At 50.7% G+C, this 25,124-nt stretch overlaps 8 protein-coding genes across 8 annotated transcripts; 3 read left to right on the top strand and 5 right to left on the bottom strand.

Moving 5' to 3' along the window:
• Positions 1–99: 99 nt before the first annotated feature.
• Positions 100–1,293, bottom strand: P153DRAFT_292206 (uncharacterized protein; the record flags this gene model as incomplete). Its single annotated transcript, XM_033663824.1, has 1 exon — positions 100–1,293. The coding sequence occupies one exon, from the start codon at positions 1,291–1,293 to the stop codon at positions 100–102; it is 1,194 nt and encodes a 397-aa protein (XP_033523534.1).
• A 1,483-nt stretch (positions 1,294–2,776) lies between these two features.
• P153DRAFT_404131 (FAD-binding domain-containing protein) lies at positions 2,777–4,686 on the bottom strand (the record flags this gene model as incomplete). The annotated part of the gene is made up of 3 exons (XM_033671993.1): positions 2,777–4,058; positions 4,125–4,325; positions 4,391–4,686. The coding sequence occupies 3 exons, from the start codon at positions 4,684–4,686 to the stop codon at positions 2,777–2,779; spliced, it is 1,779 nt and encodes a 592-aa protein (XP_033523535.1).
• A 543-nt stretch (positions 4,687–5,229) lies between these two features.
• P153DRAFT_386331 (NAD(P)-binding protein) lies at positions 5,230–6,406 on the top strand (the record flags this gene model as incomplete). Its single annotated transcript, XM_033670517.1, has 3 exons — positions 5,230–5,364; positions 5,424–6,201; positions 6,273–6,406. The coding sequence occupies 3 exons, from the start codon at positions 5,230–5,232 to the stop codon at positions 6,404–6,406; spliced, it is 1,047 nt and encodes a 348-aa protein (XP_033523536.1).
• Positions 6,407–7,766: 1,360 nt separating this feature from the next.
• Positions 7,767–8,815, top strand: P153DRAFT_423509 (uncharacterized protein; the record flags this gene model as incomplete). Its single annotated transcript, XM_033672432.1, has 1 exon — positions 7,767–8,815. The coding sequence occupies exon 1, from the start codon at positions 7,793–7,795 to the stop codon at positions 8,813–8,815; it is 1,023 nt and encodes a 340-aa protein (XP_033523537.1). The 5' UTR covers positions 7,767–7,792.
• A 215-nt stretch (positions 8,816–9,030) lies between these two features.
• On the bottom strand, positions 9,031–10,595 carry P153DRAFT_367414 (thermolysin family peptidase). The gene is made up of 2 exons (XM_033668271.1): positions 10,058–10,595; positions 9,031–9,985 (listed from the first exon to the last, which is right to left on the bottom strand). Exons 1-2 carry the CDS (start codon positions 10,247–10,249, stop codon positions 9,044–9,046), a joined length of 1,134 nt encoding a protein of 377 aa, XP_033523538.1. The 5' UTR covers positions 10,250–10,595; the 3' UTR covers positions 9,031–9,043.
• A 1,242-nt stretch (positions 10,596–11,837) lies between these two features.
• P153DRAFT_367415 (uncharacterized protein) lies at positions 11,838–15,922 on the bottom strand. The gene is made up of 5 exons (XM_033668272.1): positions 13,778–15,922; positions 13,486–13,674; positions 13,159–13,422; positions 13,081–13,106; positions 11,838–13,024 (listed from the first exon to the last, which is right to left on the bottom strand). Exons 1-5 carry the CDS (start codon positions 15,840–15,842, stop codon positions 11,966–11,968), a joined length of 3,603 nt encoding a protein of 1,200 aa, XP_033523539.1. The 5' UTR covers positions 15,843–15,922; the 3' UTR covers positions 11,838–11,965.
• Positions 15,923–16,458: 536 nt separating this feature from the next.
• P153DRAFT_317808 (uncharacterized protein) lies at positions 16,459–19,336 on the top strand. The gene is made up of 5 exons (XM_033665033.1): positions 16,459–17,327; positions 17,395–17,590; positions 17,684–17,821; positions 18,124–18,288; positions 18,355–19,336. The coding sequence occupies exons 1-5, from the start codon at positions 16,767–16,769 to the stop codon at positions 19,206–19,208; spliced, it is 1,914 nt and encodes a 637-aa protein (XP_033523540.1). The 5' UTR covers positions 16,459–16,766; the 3' UTR covers positions 19,209–19,336.
• A 950-nt stretch (positions 19,337–20,286) lies between these two features.
• On the bottom strand, positions 20,287–24,789 carry P153DRAFT_292195 (uncharacterized protein; the record flags this gene model as incomplete). Its single annotated transcript, XM_033663823.1, has 2 exons — positions 20,287–20,460; positions 20,512–24,789. 2 exons carry the CDS (start codon positions 24,787–24,789, stop codon positions 20,287–20,289), a joined length of 4,452 nt encoding a protein of 1,483 aa, XP_033523541.1.
• Positions 24,790–25,124: the final 335 nt, after the last annotated feature.

Consider the following 25,124-nt stretch of genomic DNA (forward strand, 5'->3'; position numbering starts at 1 on the left):
ACATCATCTATTTCACGCCTTGATCTCAGATTTAGATTACTTCAACTTTGCTCTAGTTTGTAGGGGCATCGAGTTTCCACATGCTGTATATGATGACTCCTAGCAAAAATTGTCGGCAGTACACAGTTGTTGTGTTCTAGCGATACTCGCCCGTAACAACCTGATACCTTCGAAACGCTTTCCCGACAGGTCACTGTCTGGCCCCAGTGCGCATCCCAACTCGAGAAATACTGCACTCCATCTCTCGTCTACAACACAGCCCGTATGCGCATCCTCGCGGCCCGACACGCATAGCTCCGCCGATAATCCCAGCAGCTTTTCGATCCTCTCAAACTGGTGCTGAACGGTCTGGATCAGGATTTTGATCTGCAGTCCTACCTGCTGGATTGCAAAGCCAGCCAGCTGCAGCTGTGGCAGCCCAATCGCCATCTGAATCGATGAACCTGCGGGTGAGGGGCGAGTAGGACCGTTGCATAGCCGGTCTAGCAGCTGTAAGAAGAGTATGTTGACCAAGTCCACAATGCGGAAGTAGCACGACCCGAGGTTTAGCATGCACATAAGATTGGCTGCGTTCGGATTACCATGCTTGCTTCCACTCGTGCTTACTGCATGATTGTATGGGGCTCTCAGAGGAATCCCTTGTCCATCCAGACTTTGGAGAGTTCCTATGTATTCTTCCATACTGTGGAGCATGTCTCCAAATGTGTCCGGAGTGGCTGGTTCCGATGGCGTCTCATATGCCGGCAGTATATATTCTGGATCCGGAAAGCTCGTTGAACCATGTTTTTGCCTTGCGAGTTGCTGACAGAGATTGAAGTTCAACTGCGATAGACGCAGGTTACCGTCCGCCTTCTGAAAAATGCTTTGAATGTATTCGTTGTTTTGTGTTTGGTGCCCTGCATTGATGGAGAATTCACCGCTTCCTCGGCGAGTAGCCTCCACGCCATCGGCCAGATAGTCCATCTGGAGAGGCGGGCCCAGAGCTTCGAAGTGATACGAATCAAGGAGCCCATCCAAAGCGTCATCGTGAACGTCCGGCTGTCCATCTTCGCAGCTCAGGCCAGGAAGAAACTGATTGAAATCCTCCAGTGACCACGACGGGGCACTTATCTCTTCGACCAAGGGCCCTGTGGTTGTTTCTGCGACTAGAGTCTGCGAGTCCAACGATTCTGGAAGTTCGAATGTCCGGATACTGTGTGCCTCGAAATCGGAGGGAGGCGCTGCGTCGCCTTGCAGATAGTCTCTCCTCGGAGATCGTCCACGGGGTCTTGTATAGCCACTCACGCACGGCATACCAGCCCGTACACAACGCTCACATGGCTGTGTGTCGGTGGTCTTTCGCGGGCATCGGAGTTTCTGTTTCCTGCAGCGGTTGCATGCGGACCGCTTGCGTGTTGCGAAGAACGGCATGGGCTGCATTCTTGGCCTGTGCGATGGCCGAGTGTGTACTGTCGGGTCGGCTTGGATAGAGAAGTAAATGAATTGAGTATGTACACACTCACTGCTGATTTTCGTCTCATGACTAGAGGGTTCGAGAGTGTTAACTATCGGACCTACTAGTCCAACCGGCCAAGGTCGAAGAGCTTGGCCCGGTACATCTCGACGCAATGATATCAGTCCGCGCAAACAAGTGTTCAAAGACTATTCTACACAATCAAAACGTCAGAGTATTGATTGATAGCAGCGATGTATAAGAGCCAAGAGATTCCGCGAAACTTCACTTTTTCTTGCAGTTGTAAATTTGTTGATGTTAGGAAGATTTATCTATACAAAGTACTAAAGTTATTTCTCCTCACGAAACACAAGGCCACAACATGAATCTACAAATATCTATATAAAAGAGTACAAACTAAAACCCTCTTATTCATTTGCCTTCTATTCTCCATTTCCTCTTGTCGTATTGAACATGTACATCTTTGCGTCGAGTCAGTCCTTTGCGTCAAGCTATCCAGATCCAATGACTTCACTTCGGCCAGTTGAGCGAAAGTCTTGGGGCAACTTGAAGTATGGACCCATTACGCGAAGTCCAGAAGATGATAAAGCAATACCTCGGTCTCAAGTAAACATATACACGGACCGTAAGGAACAACCACAGTAACGTCCATTAGAAACCGTACTCTGAGGGCATCAACGGCCCGACTAGGCTATCAGTAAGACACACGGACGTGCGGCGTATGCCGCACTTCTCACGCCATCGTGCAGGACTGAGCTTGTCGTGTAAATCTTGATCAAACCTGAAACATCTCAGACAGGGCAGTAATGGGAGGTAATAGCTCATTGTACTTCGCTTGGGTACCTCGTTTCTTTAGCCGTATCACTTGAGAATGTAGCAATGGGAGTATTGCATGCTGAAAGTGGTGGGCTGGATAAGACATTGGGAGGTGGTTCCATCATGACCTAACATTCGTGAGCAAGAAGCTAGCGCGCCCAATTTGGGTTGGTGAGAGGCTTTGTAGAAATATCGAGTAGAAGGGTCAGATGTTATCAATCTTTAACGTCTAAGGGATGGAACAGAGTCTACCTCGACACGGATTGAGGGAAGCCGAAATTTTCTCTCCGTGTAGTTGATATTGACATCTAGGGCAGATCTCATGCCGTTATAAGAAACTCGCACAATCTTTCTACACTCATTCTCACTCAAGACAGTTATTTCTCTAGTCTTCTCTCTTACACAAAAGTCTGGGGTAGCATAGTCTTATACATACAACAAGTTCCCTTGTCGCCCAACCCATCTACTTAAGATACATCGCCATCCCTACAGTCCGTGATGAGCCCCTTATGCCTCCACTCTACATAACCTACCATCCGCATCTTCCTCCCAGTCTTCAGACCCCACAGCTGTATACGCATAGAACACCGCCTTGGGATCCCACCTATCCTTTACTTCTCTCAACTGCTCATAATTCAGGCCATAAAACGCATCCTGCCACTTGACGTTGTTACCATGCGGATACACTTGCGGATCCGCCTCATTCAAATACGCCCCCGATCCAGGAGTTGCGACTTCGATCATCGGGTGGATGATATTCGCTAGATCCTGTCTGCGCGCTAGCATCGTTGCCTCGGGGACAGTCCAGTTGTAGATGGAGAACTCCAGGCAGACGGCGACGGCGTCACGCCAATAAGAGACCACAGCATTATCGGGGTGCGCTATTCGGGACGAGTTTACATTGAAGCCTGAGCAGCCTAGTTGCCAGTCTGCGGCTATGTCGTGGTCCGTCATTGTTAAGATAGCGGTGGTTAAGGGGGCGGGGTTCAACGAGATGGTACGGGGGATGAGGCGACTGTTGAACAACTGAGAGGCTTGGTACGGGCCATAGGGTAGGGGGCCGTTGGTTGCGTTGTAGTGCGATAGATATGAGGGAGCATTGTATGTGACAAACGTATAGGGAACACCTAGATCGTCCAGCTTCGTGAGGTACGGCCTGAAAATATCGGCCATCTCGTCCATGGTTTTGTTAGGTGCTGTGGTGTTGTGGATCCTGAAACCATCTCTGAAGAAGTTGAAGGATGGAGATGCACCGGCGTCGACAAGGTCAGGAATGAATTTCCACCATTCGTTCAGTGCGGCAACGTAGGAATCATTGTCACGGCTGGCTGTGGCGTTGAAACTCAGAGTAGCTGCACCGACAGAGCCTTCAGCATGTAACTTAATGGTTACTCCCAGGACAGCAGCATAGGTGCCAGCCCCGCCGCCAGTGAGGGCCCAGTAAAGATCTGTGTTGTTGGTAGGGCTGGCTGTAAGATGCTGGCCATCTGCCGTGATGACTTCCCACTCTAACACATTGTCCGCGCCTAAGCCATAAGTGTTTATGAGCAGGCCGTGGCCACCGCCTGCAGAGTATCCGCCTGCAGTACCGACAGTTGGACAATCGCCCGTCACTACACGGTAGCCAGCCTTGTTTGCGTGATCGAGTACCTCTCCACCCGTGATTCCTGCCCCGACCTTGATAGCAGGACCATTGTAAGCTGAGCTGGCATATTTCGTGATTTCCATAGATTTGAGGCCATGGGTCCAGAGCGATAGGCCGCCTTTCCCAGTGGATTTACCAAGAAAACTAAGAACAAGTCAATTCCGCTATAACATTCATCGGGTATAGCACATGGTTTATTGAATAACTTACTCGTGTCCAGTATTTTTAATCACTAAACGCACATTATACGTTTGAGTGAACTTGATAGCGTTGATGAATTCGTCTGCACCGGAGGCGGCGATAGCGTAGTTCACGTAGTTGCCAAGTTCGCAAGGTCGATCTAGATGGTGGAACGGACTGCAGGAATTGTTCTGATACCAAGGGTTCATAATGTCCCCTGACTGATTTATGCTGTTGAATAACGATCAGAAAGAGCTTCCACTGATCATTCGAGATCCAATTCACTGATGACATACAATGTCTGTGGCAGATCCCACTTCTGTGCTAATTCGGTACACTTTGCGCCGTCTGGCTCGATATCGGCATATCCTCCAGGGTGACAGACGGCTCCTAGTGGTACGGTGGCAATCAGTCTCCCACCCACTGTTTGGTTCAGTCGATTCCAGACTTCTTTAGTCGGCCAATTACTGTCGCCCGGTAGGACTCTGCAGTTTGAATCTGTCCTTATGAGTGAACGAGTGTATGGTACAGCTGCATGGACAGTTGACCAAAGTAACCAGCTGGTAGCTGAGGCTGCCGCGAAAGCATGCATTGGAGTTAGTGCAAAACAACAGAGAGACAATGGTAGTTATTTGTTTTTTCCAATTTTAGCAGAGATAACCAGTTGTATAAAAGACAACCATCACGTGGTTAAATACTGATTCAAGCTTTGACCTGAGAGCTGACGAAGATTCGACAAGTCGCAATATCGATAACGGAAGTTTGGATACAACACTTTACCCAAACTTCCTCGCTTCAGCTCATTCGGGTAGTAATATGCGAACCCCTACGATGAGGCTACTCGCATTCGGCGTCAACTGCCTAGTTTGGTTAGACATTGCTATTGAAGAGCCGAGGAAGTGACCAGAAACGACAAGAGCTATCTAAGCTCGAAGCCGTCTTTATAGCAACCTGTTCGTACTCTGCGAAACGCGTAATCACGACTACCAATACCAGTACACCCGATATAGTCAAATCAAATCTACGCTACTGCAGTCTGATGGGCCGGAGGATCTTATCCTTCATCACAACAGCGAGCAAACAACGCGATAGCCACAAAATCCACACTCAATCCCAAACTCTCCCCAAATTTATCATGCCATTCACAAACCAGCCTTCACAGGCTACGAAGCCTCAAGTTGGAAAACAGTCAATGGCAAGCATGTGGACGCAGATGTACCCGCCCAAACCCTCATACACTGAGCAAGATATACCCGACTTAAGCGGCAAGGTACAACGGCGTGATAGATTGTATCGCGTTTCTGGACCTTAACTAACACGCTCCCTCAGGTCTACATAGTTACTGGTGCAACTTCAGGCGTAGGCATGGAAACAGCGAGGATCTTGTACTCCAAGAACGCAAAAGTCTACATTGCTGCCCGCTCAGAGACAAAAGCAGCTACCGCCATCACTGCCATTGAACAAGCACATCAAGAGTCTTCCGGGACAGTTGTGTTTCTCCATCTCGATCTCGCAGATCTGAACACTGTGCGAGCAGCTGCTTTGCGCTTCCTATCCCAAGACACGACGCTCCATGCACTATTCAATAACGCCGCCGTCCAAGCACTTGGCGACGCGGATGGATCGAAAAGCAAGACCGTGCAAGGCCATGAGGTGCACTTGGGTGTCAATGTACTAGCGCCGTTTCTCTTTACTCGGCTGCTGACTCCCGCTCTGGCGGCGACGGCCCAAATCGAGTCCCCCGGCACCGTGCGAGTCGTTTGGGTTTCTTCCATGGGCACCGAGACCATTGGAGAGAAAGGTCGTGGTCTGTCGGCAGATTATGTCGATTACTGGCCGCTTCTGTCGCCGCTCGAGCGGTACGGGATGAGCAAGGCTGGAAACTGGCTACATGGTGTAGAGTTTGCGCGACGCCATGTAGACGATGGAATCATGAGTATGCCAATCAATCCTGGCCACTTGGCCTCAGAGTTGTATCGTGAGGGTGGCTTCTTCTTCAAGAGGGTGTTGAAGGCTGTAGCACTGTTTCCGCCTGTTTACGGTGCTTACGTCGAGTTGTTTGCTGCGTTGTCCAAAGAGTTGAAACCAAAGGATTCTGGAGCTTGGGGTAAGCCTTGACCAATTCCTCACTTTGATGTTCTGTTTTCCAGTGTGCTGACAGTTTCTTTTTTACTTTAGTCGTTCCATGGGGCCGGCTTTATCCAATCCGTGACGATTTGATGGACGCAACAAAGTCCAAAGCCGAGGGTGGCAACGGACATGCAAAGGAGTTCTGGGATTGGAGCGAGGAGCAAATTAAGTCGTATCTATAATCGAAATATATTTATTACGATCTTCAGCTTGTCCTATACGATTAAAGCAACCAGCGTATACTTGTATCTTGTGTGAAGTGTAGGCGCCGAAGAATGCTTTAGAGGACCGTCAAAAGAAACGATGATTCTCGTCACTTCTTAAGTTATTAAAACCTACTGAAACGAGTGTTGTGCCTGGGGTATCGATCTATCGAATAATATTCTCTTAGGTGCTTTCTTCCTCTTGTTCCTGACTGACCAGATCCCGGCCCAGAAACGACAGCCGTGGATGAAATGAGGGTCTTCCTCAGGCAGTGGCTTCACCTTGCCCGATTGAGCAGTAAAGTATCGAGTCATCTATTTAGCCAGTGACATGAGTACATCCAGATCATACCAATGGCTCTTGTCGTGGAGACCACGTTCTATCTCATTCCAAACCATCACACATGTCCTCTAGCACCCTTCTCCAACTATATTTCCATACTGCAGAAGATTTCTGGAGTGTGAGACTGTTCGCTTCTTGAATGATAATGTCGTCTTTCAGATCTGGCAAAGTATCAAGCGTCGCCTCACATGCTACAGTGTCCTCTTTCCAAATTACGACATTGTACACGCACGTGATCCACGGTCTTACTGGTGAAAGATCTCCCGTAATTGACCTGTGGTCAGGAGTTAGTGCATCGAGAATCTCCGCGACATCGTAGGCTCGCAGCCGTAGAAAGCTCCAGGTGTTGCGCCTGCAGCCTGGGTGTGCAGAGCCACGCGTTATACGGTACATGCATACCCTATACCTAGACCAATAGATAAGCCTCTGCGAAACCTGTGCGAAACCTTCTCCCAGGATTGAAATCTCCCAAACAGGGCTTTAAATACTAGTTTTGCATTGCGCGGACCTACTTGCAAGGTTTGAAAAGCCTCTACGCAAGACTTGCAGCGAATAAGGGGCTCACCACAAAGAAATTTTCGATCTATGCACCCGAGCCGGGGGGGGGGGAGGCCTCTCGGCCAATCAAAATACCAGGAACCAGGGTACAGCGAAAGCATGCAACAGCTTGACAACTACAACTAAGTTTAGTGTACAAATCTTGTGCCTGAATTTTGAGCAGTATCCGCCTTGTTTGTACTTTAACAAGTTTGTGTTACGTAGTTTTGCTACTTGTAGGAGCCAAAAAGAATGTAGCTTATTTCCCACTTTTACAGTTGACTGAGAGAGGGTGTAGTCATTGACCCAAGGCGCAAGGTGGTGAAAAACTTACTGCTCTCTTATTGGCTGATTGCAGGCGACTACCATGGTACCGGGCATATGAGAACCGCAAACCTAAGCCTGCGACTTTCTTAAAAGCCAACACTTATGCATGACCAAAACCATTACACCAACTTCCAAATCTACAATATTCTCATTCGACTATGCTACAGTCCAGCGTCCAGTACCGCTGTATCGGAAAGGGCTTTTGCGGTAGTATTTGGACTCTTGGAGGCAGACAAGACAAGGATAACCGACAAATCGTCATAAAGCGCGAAGATGGCGGGCCCGGTCGATCTATCACGAACGACTACAATATGCACCTCCAACTTCTCCAGAGCGCACTTCAACACCCTCCCTCGATGCCCCTCTCGATACCGCAGTGTCACGAGCTGATCCAACCCACCGATACCTGGTGGAAATCATGTCTGCACCAATTTCCTCCTGGCTACTCTGCTTGTAGAGCACTCATCTCAGAACGCATCCCTAAAGTCCCAAGGTCTATCAGCGACAAGATCGTAGACCTCTTCTGCGCTGGCAACGCTCCACTGTCTGATTTTGTTAAAGGCAATGCTGACGATGACGCATGCTTGATTCGACCATATTTGGGGCGCCGACGTCGCCACAGACAGGACGAGATAAGTAAATCGCGCTTCCAACGCTTCAGTCTCCGCAATGTGCCTCTCCATATCGATCAGATGGAGGTGTTAGGTCTGGACGTCAAGTCATACGCCGAGACCATGGCAGAAGCTCTAGCGCTAATGCACTGGGGTGCGAGGATTGACGCGAATGACGTCGAATTTGTGCTGGCTCCGCCGCGAGCGAAGCCTGCATATCCATCCACCTTTCAGTCTGACTACTTGGGCGTTCACTGTATATGGATCCTTGACTTCGATTGCTGTCGGCCGATTCAGATGGACGAAGCAGGCGTCGAACAAGCCTGTGCGGCGTTTTTCAAAAATGATCCTTTTTATCCAAGGCCGGGGACTGGGGAGGCAGCTGACGAGGAGCTCTGGATGGTTTTTAGGCAAAGGTTCCTAGAATCTAGTCGGAGGATCCTGGGCGAAATGAGTCAAGATGAGTGGTTTCTTGCAGACATGTTGATAGAGAGGATTGAAGAGGAGGGACAGTCACGGAGAAGGGATAAGAAGGCGGGGCTTCTCAGTGAATGCCAGTGGAATATTTAGAAGAAACGGCAGCAAGAAGTAATGTCAATTATCCGACTACGTTTGCCCATCCTTTTGAGCTTCGCACGAGGCTGCGAAAGAGTGATGATCAGCCAAATGTAGTGCAACTGAAGATATACATCGGAACAGGGCAGACATCTGTTGTATTCTATCTGAGCTCTACATCCAAGATAGTATCAATGAAAATCAACAACATCGTTTGAAATCGCTACTTAGCCGCTGAGAAGTTCAAGTAAGAACTCCAACCTTGACCCACGCGTCGCGGATCTTATCTTTTACATCCGCGTCAGGAAATTCTTCGGCCGCAACCTTGACCGTGACATTCGCAAATGTTTCAAAATCGCATTGAACAGGAATCTTCCCCGACATCATCGTCTTGTACCAAACCTTACCTGCCTTTTCCCAAGAGTTCCCTCCTATAGCTGTCGCGGCGAGATAGAATGCATGGTTCGGGATACCGGAATTGATATGTACGCCTCCATTATCATCGGACCCTGTGTAGATATCCTTCATGTGTTTGGGTTGCGGATCGGTGCCAAAGACAGGATCGTCTGTATAGGCTTTCCAGGACTGGAAGGTCCGCAGTGCAGACCCAGTGAACGCGACTGGGAAGATGGTTTGTCCCACTTTCCAGTCCGCTTCCTCTGCAGTCTGTTTCATGTGCCACTGCTCGGTCATTGATCCGAAGACATCGGCGCAGGACTCGTTCAAAGCTCCAGCTTGCGATTCGTAGTTCAACGGCGAGGAGAACTGCACAAAGCCATGACTCAACTCATGGGCAATGACGTCGAGCGAGTCAGTGAGGTAATCGAAGGTAATGTCGTCGCCGTCGCCGAAGACCATGTGCAAGGCATCACCATCCCAAAATGCATTGTTGTACCCAGCTGGTGCATCTGCGGCTTTGTAATGGACGTTGCCATTGAGGGGTAGTCCTTTATCATCAAGGGAGTTGCGACCGAACACCTCAGAATAAAAGTCATGCGTAATCCCGAACCCATCGTAGACGTTGTTGACCTGGCGATCTTTGATACGTGCCTGTCCCTCAGATCTGACAATCTTTCCTGGAAGCTTGTCGGTCTGTTTACAATCGTAGATCTTCCTCTGCACCGACTTCGATACCGCGGCATCGGCAGTCAATGGTGCCTGTTGGTTGTCTTGTTTGGCGAGGCCCTCCTTTGGGTCAGCAACCGCTTGGAGAATGTATCCCGGAATGAAGCCTTTTCCGGTGGAAGGGTGACTGACTTTGTTCCCATGGACTGACTTATAACGATGTTCGTGATAAGTGGTTATATGTTTGAGTGTGTGGTTGCAAGCAGCGCTGGCCGCCTTCGCAACGACGTCAGAGTCCTCCGCATTGACATTGGAGCGGGCAACAGCTTCCAGAATGTATGGGGGGACGAAGCCGCAAATGACAGGTCGCTGAGTTTCACCCATAGTAGCAGCTTATAGATGAAGGTTTTTGACAAGGTCGATAACTTAGAAATGAGTTCTGCAGTTGCGAAAGGTAAGGCTAGAGGTTTAGTCGTCCTCGCATTGATTGAAGAGGCCTTTGGTGAGTTGAGAGGGCATACTCTTAAATAGCACCGCTCTTGGAAGCCAAGATGTGGGAAAGGGAGTTCCCGAGCTTCCACTTTAGCGCTCCCATCTTGTTACCTGCTGTTGCTCGGTCCGGCCGAATCGTCTTCCAGCATGACGTTGTTCTGCAACGCGTCAGCCTTCCACCCTTGTCTAGAATAGCCTGTCGAATAGTGACCCGAGTCTCCGTCTGATCAAGCTGAATGATGTAGGACTCGACTCTTATCTTCTGCACATGGCGCCAGATTCATATACTCCGTCGCCGCTGATTGGGTGATATTTGCCGATCTTGGTATCAGCTATCCAAGTAGTGGAGGGGTAAAAGCGAACCTTCGCCAATGTGTCGGATCGTGACCTTCATACCGATACAAATTTAAATGGTCACCTAAGTATTCGCAATCGAAAAACCTAGATTCTAACAAGTGGCGAGCGTAAACAACATCGAAAGCAATCGTGCAGTCCCGTGGCACTCTGATTGATCTTGTTAGTTTTATTGAAACAACATTGTTCGATACATAGATTTACAACAAGACCCACACCAGCTGATTAGGCTGAGGAAGACGAAGCAAAACTTACTTTGCATGCATGACGAGTGGCTTGGCGAGGGACTGAGCTTGGGAGGAATGAGCCAATGGGCGCATCACCCACCTGTGTCACAAAGTGCCCTCTACGAACTAAGACAGAACATCAGATGATAGTGCGCCAACAATATCAGCCTTTGCATGGAGGTCCGGTGAGGCAGCCCAGAAGGTGCATGGGTGATAAGCAGGGTTGACCATTACTCTTGCAGACACCTCGCAGGTCCACTTCTTGGATAACTTGATTGTTCCCTCATCACCTGTCGTCCTGCATTATGGGGTGATGCCTCTTGGCAGAAATCGTCCATACCGATAGCCATTGTCTGCAGATCTAACAGATCCGGGGAGCTTAATTATGTCGATCACAGTGGACTAGCCTTGGTCTTTTTCCAGTATCAATCGACAGGATAGAAGCACTGCACAAGGTCGCTTAACATACTTCAAAGCCGTTTTTTCTGTTTCCTGGACGTCCAACATGGCCTACGGTTTCTGGTATCTGGAAATGCCATTGGCTGGCATCGCTTCGTCGCATTCTTCGTTCTTGACTCTCCATAATCACGTTCAGCCAATTAGTGGGAATATTCTTCGTAAACTTGTCAAATGAGTTAACTTCTTCCATGTAGCTTATATGCTGATATAGCCGTTTGTGTAAAATAGTGATGAATTGCTCTCCAAGGTCTTATAGCATTCTGCGGGTGGATTAGATTTCTGCTATTGGCAGCCCTTGTATGTATCAATAATCCTGGTTGGAAAGTAGGAAGAGGACATTTGGGTGTGCCCATTGTCAGCGATCTGTGTTTTCCGAGATGATATGGTTAACATCATGAGTAGTCAAACCTCGCAACCAACAATGTGTGAAAATAGTGTGGAAAAAATCTAATGAAATACCACAAGAAGCATCATCTACTGTAGTATACATGCTTTGGCTACACCACCCAATTTCAGGACCAGAGCGCCTGCATTGCTCTCCCACACAAGTAATGGAAACAACCTAGCTCTATGAACTACCTACCCCTGATCCGCTACCTCCACCGAGACTCTCGCCCGGGTGAACTGTCTGACCAAAAGATTCTGGTCCACCCACCGTGTTACTCTGCACACCACCCTGTGAAATGGAGTAGCCGTACGGTGGTAGCTGTCCCGGGAGACCTTGTCCCTGTAAGGGTTGCATTTGTTGGGGTTGACTGGTAGGGTTGTAGTTCATGGGCATATTGGGAGCGACCCAACCCTGGCCTTGCGGAATGTATCCACTCTGCGGCGCCTGCTGTGGTTGATGTCCTTGGTAAAATCTTGGATCCATCTGTCCTTGCTGAATCCCCTGATGAGGGTATCCGTGTTGAAGGTCGTAAGAGTTCCCCATGGATCCCATGGTCTGTCCAGATGAGTGAGGCTGGTTGTAGACGGGTCTCGTATTTGGACTTGCTCCGGGCAGATAGCCCTGATTCACGAGAGGCTGGAACTGATCAATATGTGCTGACGACTGAGACTGGGGAATTGAGCTTGAGTGCCTAGCGTTGCTGCTCGACTCCTTTGCTTTTGATGACCGTGAAAACTTGCTGGGCGTAGTCTGGTGCACGGTGCCTTGCTTCGCACGCAACGAATGATCATAGGCTCTCTGATCTCCTGGCGTCCCTCGAAGATCGCCAAGGTACTCTCCAAACTCAATGTACGCTTTCTGCACCAATGCAAAATGCTTGAGCTGCAGCTGAACGGTCGCTTCCTTATCCACTTTACCATCGATCTTCCTTCCATGCGCGTCAAACTCGGCCAGCGCAAGAGCGGTTTGACATAGATTTCGGATCTGTCGACCGTTCCAGCGGTTGTATTCATGGTCGTCGTAGTGCTGTGCAGCAAAGGTTTTAATAGCTGAAGCGTCGTACGTGATCGTGCGATCTTGGCGTTTGAAGCGCTGCTGGATGAGATCCAGATTGAGATCGAAAATCTTTATTGTTTTCGCTTCGTCGAGCTCCGGGTAGTGCAAGCTCATGTGAATTCGAGAGGCAAACGCTTCATCGAAATCACCAATACGGTTGGTGGTAAGGAAAAGAATACCAGCCTAGGATTGAGATAAGTACAAATCTCACATGCGCTTCTAACAAGAATATGACTTACGTAGTATTCCAACACGCGAAGAAATACTGTTATGAGTAAGCTTCAGTAAGCGTTGTCGACGCCAGCTTCGACACATACCTGCTACTAGACCGTTTCGTTCAAAATCCTTCCGCTCTCGAGCCGACAGGAAGACATCAGCCTCGTCAAGGAGCAGGATACAGCCCCATCGGCTTGCCAAAGCAAAGTTCTTCTCTAATTCCACCTCAACATCTCGGGCTGTACTTCCAAGATCACCGCACGTGATCTGGAATAATGGCTTCTGGAAGAGCTCTGCTATCCCCTCAGCTGTCGTAGTTTTACCCACTCCTGGTGCACCATGCAAGAGCAGGATGAGACCCTTGCCTGTGGGCAGTTAACGACGACTGTATTTGGTAGACAAATTTCAGAGGGTCGAGGCAAACTTACCCTTTCCTTTAATCAAGTCTGTTTGTTCGTCTCTAGCGAATGTGGCTTGTCTTTCACGGAAATGTTGTGTTACCAGCGATTTTACCATGTCACGATGGCCTTCCGGTAATTCAAGCTGATCGAAAGCAGAGAGAGTGGACACTCTTGCATCCGTGTTTTCATACCTCAAAAAGGTGAGATCAAGCTGGGCTGTTGTGATCGTGATTGTCAGCGGAGAATTCTGTGTACATGGACGCGCACACAGATGTTCGACATTGACAAGCCGAGAAGATGCAACGAACTCGGTACGTACCCCATTTCCGACTTCGCAACACAAATCCAAACACCCTGTAGGTCATTACCACAAACTCGTCTTCCGTCGGCTCGTTCTCCGAGCCGATTTGGGTTTCATCCAGAGGCCGAGGCGAAAGAAGTAGTGATGGTGCTGCAAATGATGTGTCAGGTATCAAGCTTTTGAAGAAATCCTCTGTGAGCCTTGAGTCGATGTACTCGTCTTCGCCAACAGCCTGGCCGTGACAGCAAGGAGCGACACACCTGTCGACATCATCTCTAGTATCCGGGGCAGTTCTGAGAGTGTCAATGACCGGCGCCCAGTTTTCTCTAGTCTCATCTGATAGTGCTTCACTGAAATCGACAACAACCTGACTATCAACTTCATCTCGACTATCCAAGGTATAACCGCTGTAGTACATACTCTTATACCTTGAAATATCTAAGAGCATTCTCCCGCGTTTGATCAATCTTTCGCGGAGTTTTGTATCTTTTGCAAACCGAAGCGGATATACAGGCAAGGATTTGATGTCTTTGACTCCACCGTATGGTGCGATGTCGAACTTCTTAGAAACTGGACCGAACTGCTTGCCATCAAAGTCAATGTATGCGCAATGAACCCTGACAAGCGTGTCTTCCTCAATCTCCGCCTCATCGTCCCTGTTCCTGGATGGCCGCTTGTTCCACCGGAAAAATGGCTCTTCAACTTTATGTCGTGGAAATTCGACACGAACAATCCGGTATGCTTGCTTTTCCTTCTGGTCAATGACCTCGTTTCCAGGTTTGAGGAGATACCATAGATCATGAAACAGAATCTTCCGACACTTGTTGTTGTTGATATACTCAATCTTAGGTTTGAGTTCTTCATCAATGAACCGCATTAAACAACGCAAGTGGAGCAGAGTCGTCATGGGGCTTTGTGTATATTCCTCTTCGGCCTTGACACTAGCACTGTCATCCTCATCGCCACCCTGCTGCACCTCCTCTGTCTCGTTATCGTCACCAGTTGAGGTTGTTTTCTGTATACTTTCATCGGTCTTTCCGACTGTTGCCTTTGGATCTAGATCGTGAGCGTCTTCTTTGTTCAGAAGAACAAGCTCACTGTCAGAGATTTTGGCACTTTCAACATGCTTCTCCAAATTTGCTAGCGCTCCCCTCAGTTCGTTTTCATAATATATGAACTCTCTATACGGTCGCAGGAACACAATGGAACCATCGGCGGCTGTTCTCCATGTTGAATGAGCTGTGATTATTCGCATGAAGAGATCATTCAGCGATTCAGAGTGTATCTTGACCCGCTCGGGAAGTGGTAACTGCCCTGGAAGATCTTCTGGGATTTTTGTTCGCGCTGCTGGACGTGGGCGACCACCCGAAGGCCGTTTCCTAGGTGCCTGCGTATCAACCTGAATTTTGAGCTGAAGGATGATATGTGGCTCTGGTTCTCCAACAACAGCATCGATAGGCATAAGGACGGAGTTCTCAAACCCTCCTTTGAATGCAATGAAGTACTTCCAAGCCACCCATTGAAGTACTGCTGGCTCGCCTCTGAGGTTTGCTGCTGTGCTAATGTTCTCCAACGAGTTGGTCTTGTCTCTGTTATCCGACGTCACATTGCGGCTATCCGCCCTCCTCATAGCCTTCCGGTGCTTCTTCATACGCTGTTCTCGTTCATACAACCGCTTTGATCTTCCAATATACCAGAGGACTTGGCCGAGCACTCTCCTGCTTCCATAACTAGAGCCATCCGAGTCGGAGGATCTGCCGCTATAATCCGAGTCTTCGCTTTCGTCTTCTGACACCTGAGGATTGAAAAGGGTTTCGAGCACATTGAATTTGGTCTCAATGGATTTCAAACGTCCGACTACGTCGCGAGAAGGTGTGCTTTCATCATTGGCTATGCTGCAACTACTATCGTCCTTATTACCCAAATCAATGGGTTTGGGTGTCGGTGGGAAACTGTCAGCATGACTGTTGGTGGTTGTCGGCGAATCGGTAGTCTCGTGGTTGGGCTCCCCATTCTCTTTCGGAGCGATTGCACCTTCTGTATGTTGGTGCTGTCCGTCTGTATCATTGACTTCCATGTCCATTGTTCTCTTGCTATATTCCGATGAGCTGCTTCGAATAATAGATTAGCTTGTTGGCGGAAGGAAGATGGGCGTTTCCGAGCGGGAGTGAACTGGCGACCCGAGGATATTTGAGGGAGCCACTTACAGCAAGGCTGTAGAGTAAAAGCCCCATATTCGGCCCCAAGACCCGCTAGCATGCAGGTTTCCAAATGAAGCATGCTTCCGGTGAGAGCAGGGTTGACTGGCAGTAACAATCTCCAATACGATATGCTCGACCCGAGCAACAACCTGGATATGTAGCGAAAGCAGTGGAAATAATTTAATTAGAGAACATTGCCATCAAAAAGATACACGCTCTATGTTACTTTGTGAATATGTTTCCTATATTTGTCGCACAGCAGCACGTTAGTGCAAGAACATGAGGGTTGCATTCAGCTAGGATAGCACGGCTTGCCGTACACCAATGAGATTGTTCGGTGACAACCACGAATTTTCCATGACCTTTGACTGGTTGAGCCCAAATCATTTTGGCGTAGTACTTTGCTTACAACATCACACCCTCCGGACATGGAAACCATTTTTGGTGCACACCGTGGCCAGAACTGACTCCTCCGTCTTACTGCATAATCTTGAGCGAATGACCGGCGACCTGTCACACCGGTAAGAGTGGTAATGGGGGCCGCAATTCTACTCTGTATTAGACTGGAGAGCCAGCGCTCCTATTCTGGCTCGAATCTGCCGCAGGGCATGCGACGCATGATAGACTCAGACAGATTACATAAAGCTCTACTTCTTTACTTGAGCTATCGCCTGCAGTCAACCGATTGAACTCGTGACATACGCACAGTAAACCCGACCAGTAGTATCACACTCTTATCGACGTTTTGTCCTGATTAGCAGGTGCCTTCTAGGCTGAAGCTGAGATTTCAACCTGCAAACCGCCCGATGTCTGGTCGGATCCCCTCAAACAGCACACCTCCGTCGTTCAAGCTTTGGTCGCCGGCGGTGGATTTTATAGAGAACAGGATGTGGCAGTATCACCCCGCATTCAACACGCAAGGCTTCAGTTACAGCCCAAGCCAGGGTCAATTTGTTGCGGTCGCTCCAGTGCCCACATCTCGAGCCTCGTCGAGTCTCGCACTACCCAATGTGTCCACACCACCTCAGCCCCGGCCATCACCGCAGTCTATCAATGACATGGAGTTTTGGAGCGAGGTGTTTCCCAGAGCGATGAAGCAGCTGAAAGCAACTTCGGCGTCAGGACAGGGGAGTTCCCGCGATTGGGGCATTCGACATCTCTCAAATTGGCCTGATGTCCAGGCCAAGCTCGAAATGGCGCGGAGGGATTACGATTTTGATCACGACCAGCAACACGTTGGGAAGTTTCGCAAGAAAGTGCGCGGTGCACTCGACAAGAGTGCTGTACCTCTTCAGCAGGCTGTGAAACTTATTCCCTCTGGAGACGTGGCGTCACCGATAACTAAAGTGGCAGATCTACTGTTGGATGTGAGTGAGAACCGAATTCTTGGCCATCGAACCCCACTTGCCTGTGACAAGTCTGACCTGGACCAAGGCGTATCGTCAAGCTGCTGAAGTACGGAACGATGTCGCCATCGGATTTGACGACCTCCCTGCGTTCTTTGCTTCAGCGGACCTCTACTTCAAAATCTATCCAGGGGACCAAAACATTCTCAAGGCTTCGATCGATTTTGTGCTTGCAACCCTTCAAGCCATTGAAGAAGCAGTCAAGTTCTATACGAGCAAACAAGGTGTGTATCCAGCAACTTCCCAATAGCGACCGTCCTGAATTCGAGTCTCTTCCTCTCTCTTATAGATGAGTTGTTTTTCTGACTACCTCAAAGCTAAGCGCGCTGGACTTGCGATACTCACAGGCCCGCAATATCAAGAAAAACTCTCTAAAAGCCTCGTTGAGATGAAGTCTTCTGCTGACAAACTCGTGAGTCAAGCACGCGACTCCTTCCAACATCGGGTGATTGCAGGTACGTACAACCGTCTCGAACTATCGTGCTTCTTTCTCAACAACACCGGCTGTTGCAACAGTCCATGTCTCTCCCGTCTTTCACGTGATGTCTTTTCACTGTTGAATTCAAGCCACAAAGGAATACAGGTTACTTTCATGATCTAAGTGTTCTCATTGAGCAGTAATGAATCATGCTAGAGTTGTCTAGGCTCTCGCGCAAGTCAGATATGTTTGTTCGAGGCCCAATGTTTAACTCGATATTACCACTCATGGTTATGATTGTCAAACAAGACCAGCAGTCTCTTACTAATGGTTTTTCAGATGGCATGCAGAATCGCCAGTTGCACGCAGCGACTAGACAGCAAAACGGGGCCACTCACCAAGCTCTTATGGCAATATATCAGCAAGGACAGGCCGGTGCAACTGAACTGGCATGGATGCGGAACATGTTGAACGCAGTACTTGGTCTACTTGAGGATAAGACGAGTATGTGCTTGAACTCAAAGTCCCCAAAGCACTACTGAAGCCGAGAACATACTAACAGTTTTACAGACAATTGGTTACCCTGCTCACCAATCCCGTCCAGGCCCACAACGCCCATGCCGCAGGAGGCGCTACCTTGGACTCCTCAAGATCTCTGGGCCCAACTTCAAATTCCAAACATCGATGAGACCGACTTACAAAAAGCTCTTAACAGCGCTGCGGATGTATTATTTGCAGATCGCAGCCGGGCCGAGCAAATGATCGAAACCCACCACTTCCGGAACTGGATAACAAGTGCTGGATCAGCTCGTCTGCTGGTACATGGAGATTTCGATCCGACGAACCGTACCTCGCCGTTCACCATCCTTTGTGCAACGATTGTTAAAGGCTTGAGAATGTCGCCCGGAGTCGTGAGCCTGGTGTTCTTCTGTGGATATCATCTTCGGAGGGATGAGCATCGGGGTGGTGCGAGTATGATCCGTTCGCTCATCGCGCAACTACTCCGGCAGTTTCCTTCTCCTGCCATTGAGCCTGATTCTAATCTGTCGACGAACGATATCGCTCAGGGACATATCAGCTGTCTTTGCAAACTCTTCACTCACCTTATACGAAAACTACCGCCGAAGACGACGGTATTCTGTTTTATCGACGGGATCAACGAGTATGAAAGGGAAGCCTACCTGCATGGCATGGATGAAGTAATTGTCTCGCTCTCGAACCTCGTCGATGACGACAGCCGCGCAAGATTAAAGCTACTTCTCACAAGCCCACAGCCAACTGTGGAAGTGAGGAGGGCTTTTGATGACGAGACTTTGCTTCATATGCACCAACTGCCTCTGATTGAAGAGGAAATGAGCTATGCAAGACTCCAAGAGCGCCTCGCCCCTGGGGTTGAGACTGGAGCAGAGACTGATTCTGATTGATCGAGTTCTCCTAGCACCTACTTGCTTGTATCATTAGACTAAATATACCACATGGAGATGGTGGGCACTGAATATCCATCGACTATTGCACAAAGCACCAGAAGAGTGATAAATAGAGATTGAACAAGTAATCCATTCAACATTGACATCCCTGCTTCCACGTTCCAAAATTAAAATTAGAACGACACGCCACCCGGCTCCCAACTCCATCTGTATCGTTCCTCCCACCGAGACCGATTCACATCATGCTCATACTATCAACAGAGAAGAAAAATAGTATACGCTAACCCCCCATATCAATATGTACTCTCCACAGCGCCTTTTCCCTCCACTCCAGCATCCGCAGCTTCATTCCCGCAGCCCCCTTATACTCTCGCAACATGCACATTGCTCTGCACCAAAACTCTTTCCCTACCAACCCCTGAAGACATATAATCGGACAAGGGAAAGAATGTATATATAAAACCATTGTATTATCTGCTCGTTGAGAAAACCTCTCTCCGCGCAGAGAAACACGCTAATCGCTCATTACAAGACGCAGATACTCATTCATGCAGATCAATGTATGTATCCCCCGTCCGTCCGTCCGTCCGTGCGAGCCAGACCAGCCCATAAGCGCCACGAGACAGCGAACGAGCATTCCAGCATCATCGCGATCTCGTGACGCTGACGAACCCAACCAACCAGCCAGCCAGATCGCACTAACAGAAGGAAGACAGCGAAAGAAGCAGAAGATGAAACAGAAGAACCATCAAATGAAGATTGTGATAAAGAAAAACATCCTACCGCACTTCCCAAAACACAAAAACATCCATAGAAAAAAGAAAGGACATGAAAATGAAAATGGGAATTTTGCCTGATAATCGTACAAAAGCGCATAATCCCCCTCTCCCCCCACATAAAAAGTTTTGCCCGCCCAAAAAAACGCCTTGAAAATTCCACCCAGGCGAGCCAGAAAACACCATCACTCAGTACCCATTCTCTCGAGCAGCAAGTCACGCCGCGCAGCAACACAGCATAAGCTCACGGCAATTTTCAGCGCAGAACCGACGTGTGCCGAGCGCGACTAGACGGGAGATTAATAGCGCTGGGCTGCGGCGCGGGTCATCTCGCTGCAGCGATTGACCAAGCCCGAGATGCGGCGCAGAAGCGGGTTGCCGGGTGTGTTCTCGTTGAGGTTGATGTAGGCGGTGGTCAGGCGCTGAGTCACGACGTCCATGATCTTAGGGACAATGTCTCGGATCTCGTCGTCCTGGTGAAACTGATTAGTAGGAGGGAGTGATGGGACGAGTGGGAGACTTACTGCGGGGTTCACGCTTTTGAGCACGGCATCGAGCCAGACAAGCCTCTCTGGGAGGTTGCGGTCCAGAGAATCGGACACGACTGCACCGGTTGAGAGAGAGAGCAGCGGGCTGACCTGGCTGAGGTAGGCCGGGTTGCAACGAACGAAGATTGCGTCGAAGAGCTCGTTGGTGCGGTTGGACTGCAGCCACTGCATAGTACCTTGTTCAAAGTTGCCCTCGGTCATAAGACGAGTGATGGCTTCAGTCTCCAACTCCTCCGGGGTCTTCTGCTTGACTGGCGCGCGAGTAGCTTGGGGAGACGGGCGGACCGAGGCGGGGGCCGAAGGAGGGGCTGGCGACTGAACAAGGGATTGCTGAAGCTTCGAGACTTGCAATTGGAGCTCAGCCTGGGTGGCAACCATGGACTGGATGGTCTCGAGGCAAGTGTGCACGGTATCGGTGAGTTGGGTGATCTTCACAGCATCCTCGCGTCGCTGCGCTTGCGAGTGGCGAAGCTGCTCACCAATCTGCCTCTCGATGACGTTTGACAAGTTCGACAGAGCGGGAGTGATGACGGATCCCACAGCAGCAACTACGATCGGCTCGAAGTTTCCGGTGACCTTCTTCGCGACTTGGTCAGACAACGACTGGAACAGCTGAGGGTTCTTCAGAGCTCGTGAGACGGCATCCGGAATTTCCTTCGAAAGTTGAGGGCCCAGCGCAGTCTTGAGGTTGCTGGCGATGCTCTGCTCGAGCGTTGAAGATGTCTTTGCCAGGACCTCTGGGAGCAAGACATTACGAATGTTCTCATCAACCATCTTCCTGATGACACCCTCGACGTTCTCAGTCAAGGTGCTAGAGACGAGGCGGAGGATAGCCTCCTGCTTAGCACCGTTGGCCGCATTCATGACGCGCTTGTCTTCGTCAAACCGCTTGTACATGATGTCCAGTTCGCGGGACAGGCCCTTTGTGATCTCGGTCTCCACGATTCCTCCAAGCTGCTTGGCGTCAATCTCGGCAGCCGGTGTAGTAGAGGCAGGAGTAGGCGCGGAAGTGGCTGTGGCTGTCTGTTGGAGATGCTTGTTGATTAGCTTCCTAGCCCAGTCCGGTGCTTCAACCTCAGGAGTCTTGGCTACTTCTGGCTCAACGGGTGCGACGGGTACAAGGGGAACGATCGCTGCAGCGGGCGACGCGGTCAAGGCAAGCATCTCAGGCAGAGCGGGTGACCTTGACTGTGGAATAGTCTGAGCAGCTTGCGCATACGACGGCGGTGCTGCACGTGTAATGGTGGATGCTTGTGAGGCAGATTCCGCGGCGGAGCGCTTCTTCTTTTTCTTCTCAGACTTCTCGCCTCCATTGATGATGGCCGCACGAGCAGCATCCTGCTTGCTTTCGACCTTAGCGAGAGTAGAAGCACGCATAGCAGCCTCAGGCGTCATCATGGATTGCTTGGACACAACACTGCTGTCCTTCTTCAAGATGTCACGGACAGACCTGTCAGATACGGACTTGGGTGGTGCAGGCGCGTCGCCGGCATTCGAGGCCTCATCTGTGCCTGCGGGGGCAGGCGGCGGTTTCAATTGTGTGATGGTAATAACGCCCTCTTGCTCGGCGTCCTTCGGATGGATAGGCTCACCCTCCTTCTTCCAGCCAAGGTCGCTTCGTCGAATTCGGAGCACGCAAACGCCCTTGGAGTGCATGGCGTAAAGCTCGAACAGGGCAGCGTTCTCTGGATCATCGAGATCTGCTGAACCGGCGGGTGCAGGTTCGTTGAGCATGTGCAGACTCCTGATCTGACCCTTTGATGCGAAAGAGTATTCCGTGATGCTCGTCATGATAGCCGTAGCGTTGACCGGAGGAAGCGCCTGGTGTCCTTTCTCGTTCTTGCTCGCAAGGCGCGAGATAAATTGAGCCTGGCTCAGAACGGGCAGGTTGTACCTCGGACAAGAAACATGAACGAAGAAGATCGAGTTCCTCGTGGGGTGGGCGACAGCCATGATGCCAGTCTTTGGATGGAAGGAAACGCTGCAAATAGCGTCCGACTCATTCTCGTGCGGGAGGTTGATCTCCTGGACAGCCTTGCAGAGACCCAAGTCCCAAAGTTGGAAAGAGTGGTTCTGCTTCATGCCAACCATGACATATCGCAGCGCAATACCCTTAGTATACGGCTTGTCCTTGTCAAAGAAGAAGACCGAAGTAGGCCACGACTTGGCGGTCGGGGAGGTTGTGTTGAACTCGATCAGCGTCTCAGATACTTCGACTTGACGAGCCGGGGCGCGGGGGTTGCCAAGCTCGGGTTCTGTTAGAGTACGAATATCCCAGAAGCGCATGCGACCAGCCTTGTCCAAAGACACGATGACGGTGTCGTCCTCACTGAAGGTAAAGTCCTTTCCAGCCTTACCGGTGAGGATCTTGAGGGAGCGCTCCTTGAGGTACCTCTCTGTGTGGCAGATGCGGGTCTTCTGGCGAGCATACTCTGCAGCGACACGTGGAAAGACGATGTGAATCGACTTGCCCCGGCCGACAGCAAAGAACTCGGGGTGACGTGAAGAGGGCTTAGCGCGCGTCTTCAACTGGCCGCCGGATGTGTTATCATCTTGCGATGGCGAAGGGGGTAGCATGAGGCCTTGAGTATCGAGATGCTCGCCGAACTGATCCTCGCGCGAGGGCTCGAGAGATGTCCAGAAGACCGTGCCGTTGACACCAATGCCGAGAATGCTCTCAAGAGACTGCTGTGTGTCATCGCCTGTTGTGCACAGGGCAATGTTGAAGATGCGTTCCTGGAGGTTTTCAAAGACCTGTCGATATTGGCCATTCTCCTGGCGGATGATGCGGAATCCACCCTTCTTGACAAGCGCGTAAACAATGAAGCTCTTACTGGCCGCAACCAGAGAGCGATCGATCTGGTCAAACTCCTTCTTCAGCCTGGCAATGTCCATGAACAGCTCAGGCCTGAAGTATAGAGGTCGAGGTGGCATGACATTGACCTGGATAGAAGCGAAGGCGCGCATGGGGAACCTGTAGACTATTACCGTCTGGTCTTCGCCCTGCGCAAGGCTCTCTTCAGCTTCGGCGGTCTCCCAGTTCTCGGCCACGTCGCCTTGAGCGATTTCAGCAGCGACCTCTTTCAAGGTAGCGGCAGTAAGTGGAATGGTCGAGATTGCTCCAAGGTTAGTGTCATCCTCTTCAGCTTCTATCTTGACCTTGGCAACGATGTCGACTGCGATATCTTCCACTTCGATGTCTTCGGAGGACAAGTTGTCAATCTCCTTAGCGAGGTGTGCAATGGACTTGCTCTCAGCCTCCGCAAGCGCTTCTTCGATCTGATGGCCAACCTGCTCGCCCAAGTCGCTCACGGCCTCGGCCACAGTTTCGTGTGGAGTCGGTGCCGGCTGCTTCTTGAGGATCTCCATCTTCGGCGGCGGGGCCTTGGTTGCTTCGGGGACAGGCGTGCGGTTGCGAGGGCTAGCAGCAGCAAGCTGATCGAAGGGGTTCACGTAGGTGAACTTTACAGGGAGAGTGGCCGCCTCTGGCTGGAAACGCGACGAGGCGCCCGTGTCATCAGAGCCGAACAGCCTCATGGGCGACGCGGAGGGTGACGCAGAAGGCGCTGCTGCAGTAGCGGGGTCGGATGACTCCTGCTCCTGCTCCGACTCGGCGGCAGCCGGATCTGGCACAGCATCCACGGCCGTTTCTGGCTCGGTGGAGATGGCAGGCGGCGAAAAGGTAGCGGCAGAAGCTCGCGACGAGCGACCGTCCGACTGAGCGGGCTTCGGGTGGTTCAACAGACGAAGGAGCAGATCCTGAGGATTCTCCGACGCTGGGGGAGCAGGTGCAGGCGCAGGAGCAGGCGCAGGCGCGGGTGGGGCAGCAACTGAGCTCGCATGCGAGGGTGTCCTGTTGCCCATGAGGCTGGCCATCAGGTTCGAGGCTGAGACGGTGCGACTGCGGGCAAGGCTGCCCTCGGAGGCCTGCGTGTGTGTGTGCTGCGAGGCAGTCCTGGCCGGACCTCCGCCTGGCTGCGCGTTGAAGCGGAGCAGGTTCAGAAGCTGGGCCGACTGCTGCTGCGGTGTCTGCTGCGACTGTTCGGGCGCGGGCGTGTTGGCAGTCGACATGTTGGGCGACATGACGGCCGAATGGTGGTGCGGTTGGGGTCCGCCGATGGAGGGGGAGAACAGAGGGGAGGATACAGAGGGCTGGTGGTGGCCGTGTTGTGCTTGTTGTTGTTGTTGTGGGTGGTTGCCAGCAGCGCCTTGCCCGTTGTGAAGACGAGCAAACAGCTCCTGCAGATCCGCCATGGTGAAGGAGACTTGGGCGATCTAATTGGGGAGTCAGTGGAGGTGACGCGATGGCAGACGTAGCAGATGCGCTGTTCTGGATGACGACGTGGGTGGGTATGGCGAGCGGCGACTTACTTTACTCGACCCAAATTTCGCGTGCGACTTGACACGCGCCTTAGCCGCTGGAAACTCAAAAACTAAACTCGTGCAGCCGAAGCCCAATGAATGAAAACGCTGATGAGCAGTTGACGATGGAATGGAAATGCAGTTCTGGTGACAGTTGGGGCAATTGGCGACGAAGCTGTGAAAGAGAGCTCAAGCTGGGTTGCGTTGGCGTACTGTGCTAGTCCGGA

The sequence above is a fragment of the Dothidotthia symphoricarpi genome (genome assembly GCF_010015815.1).
Source record: "Dothidotthia symphoricarpi CBS 119687 unplaced genomic scaffold P153scaffold_11, whole genome shotgun sequence".
Classification (NCBI taxonomy): Eukaryota; Fungi; Ascomycota; class Dothideomycetes; order Pleosporales; family Dothidotthiaceae; genus Dothidotthia; species Dothidotthia symphoricarpi.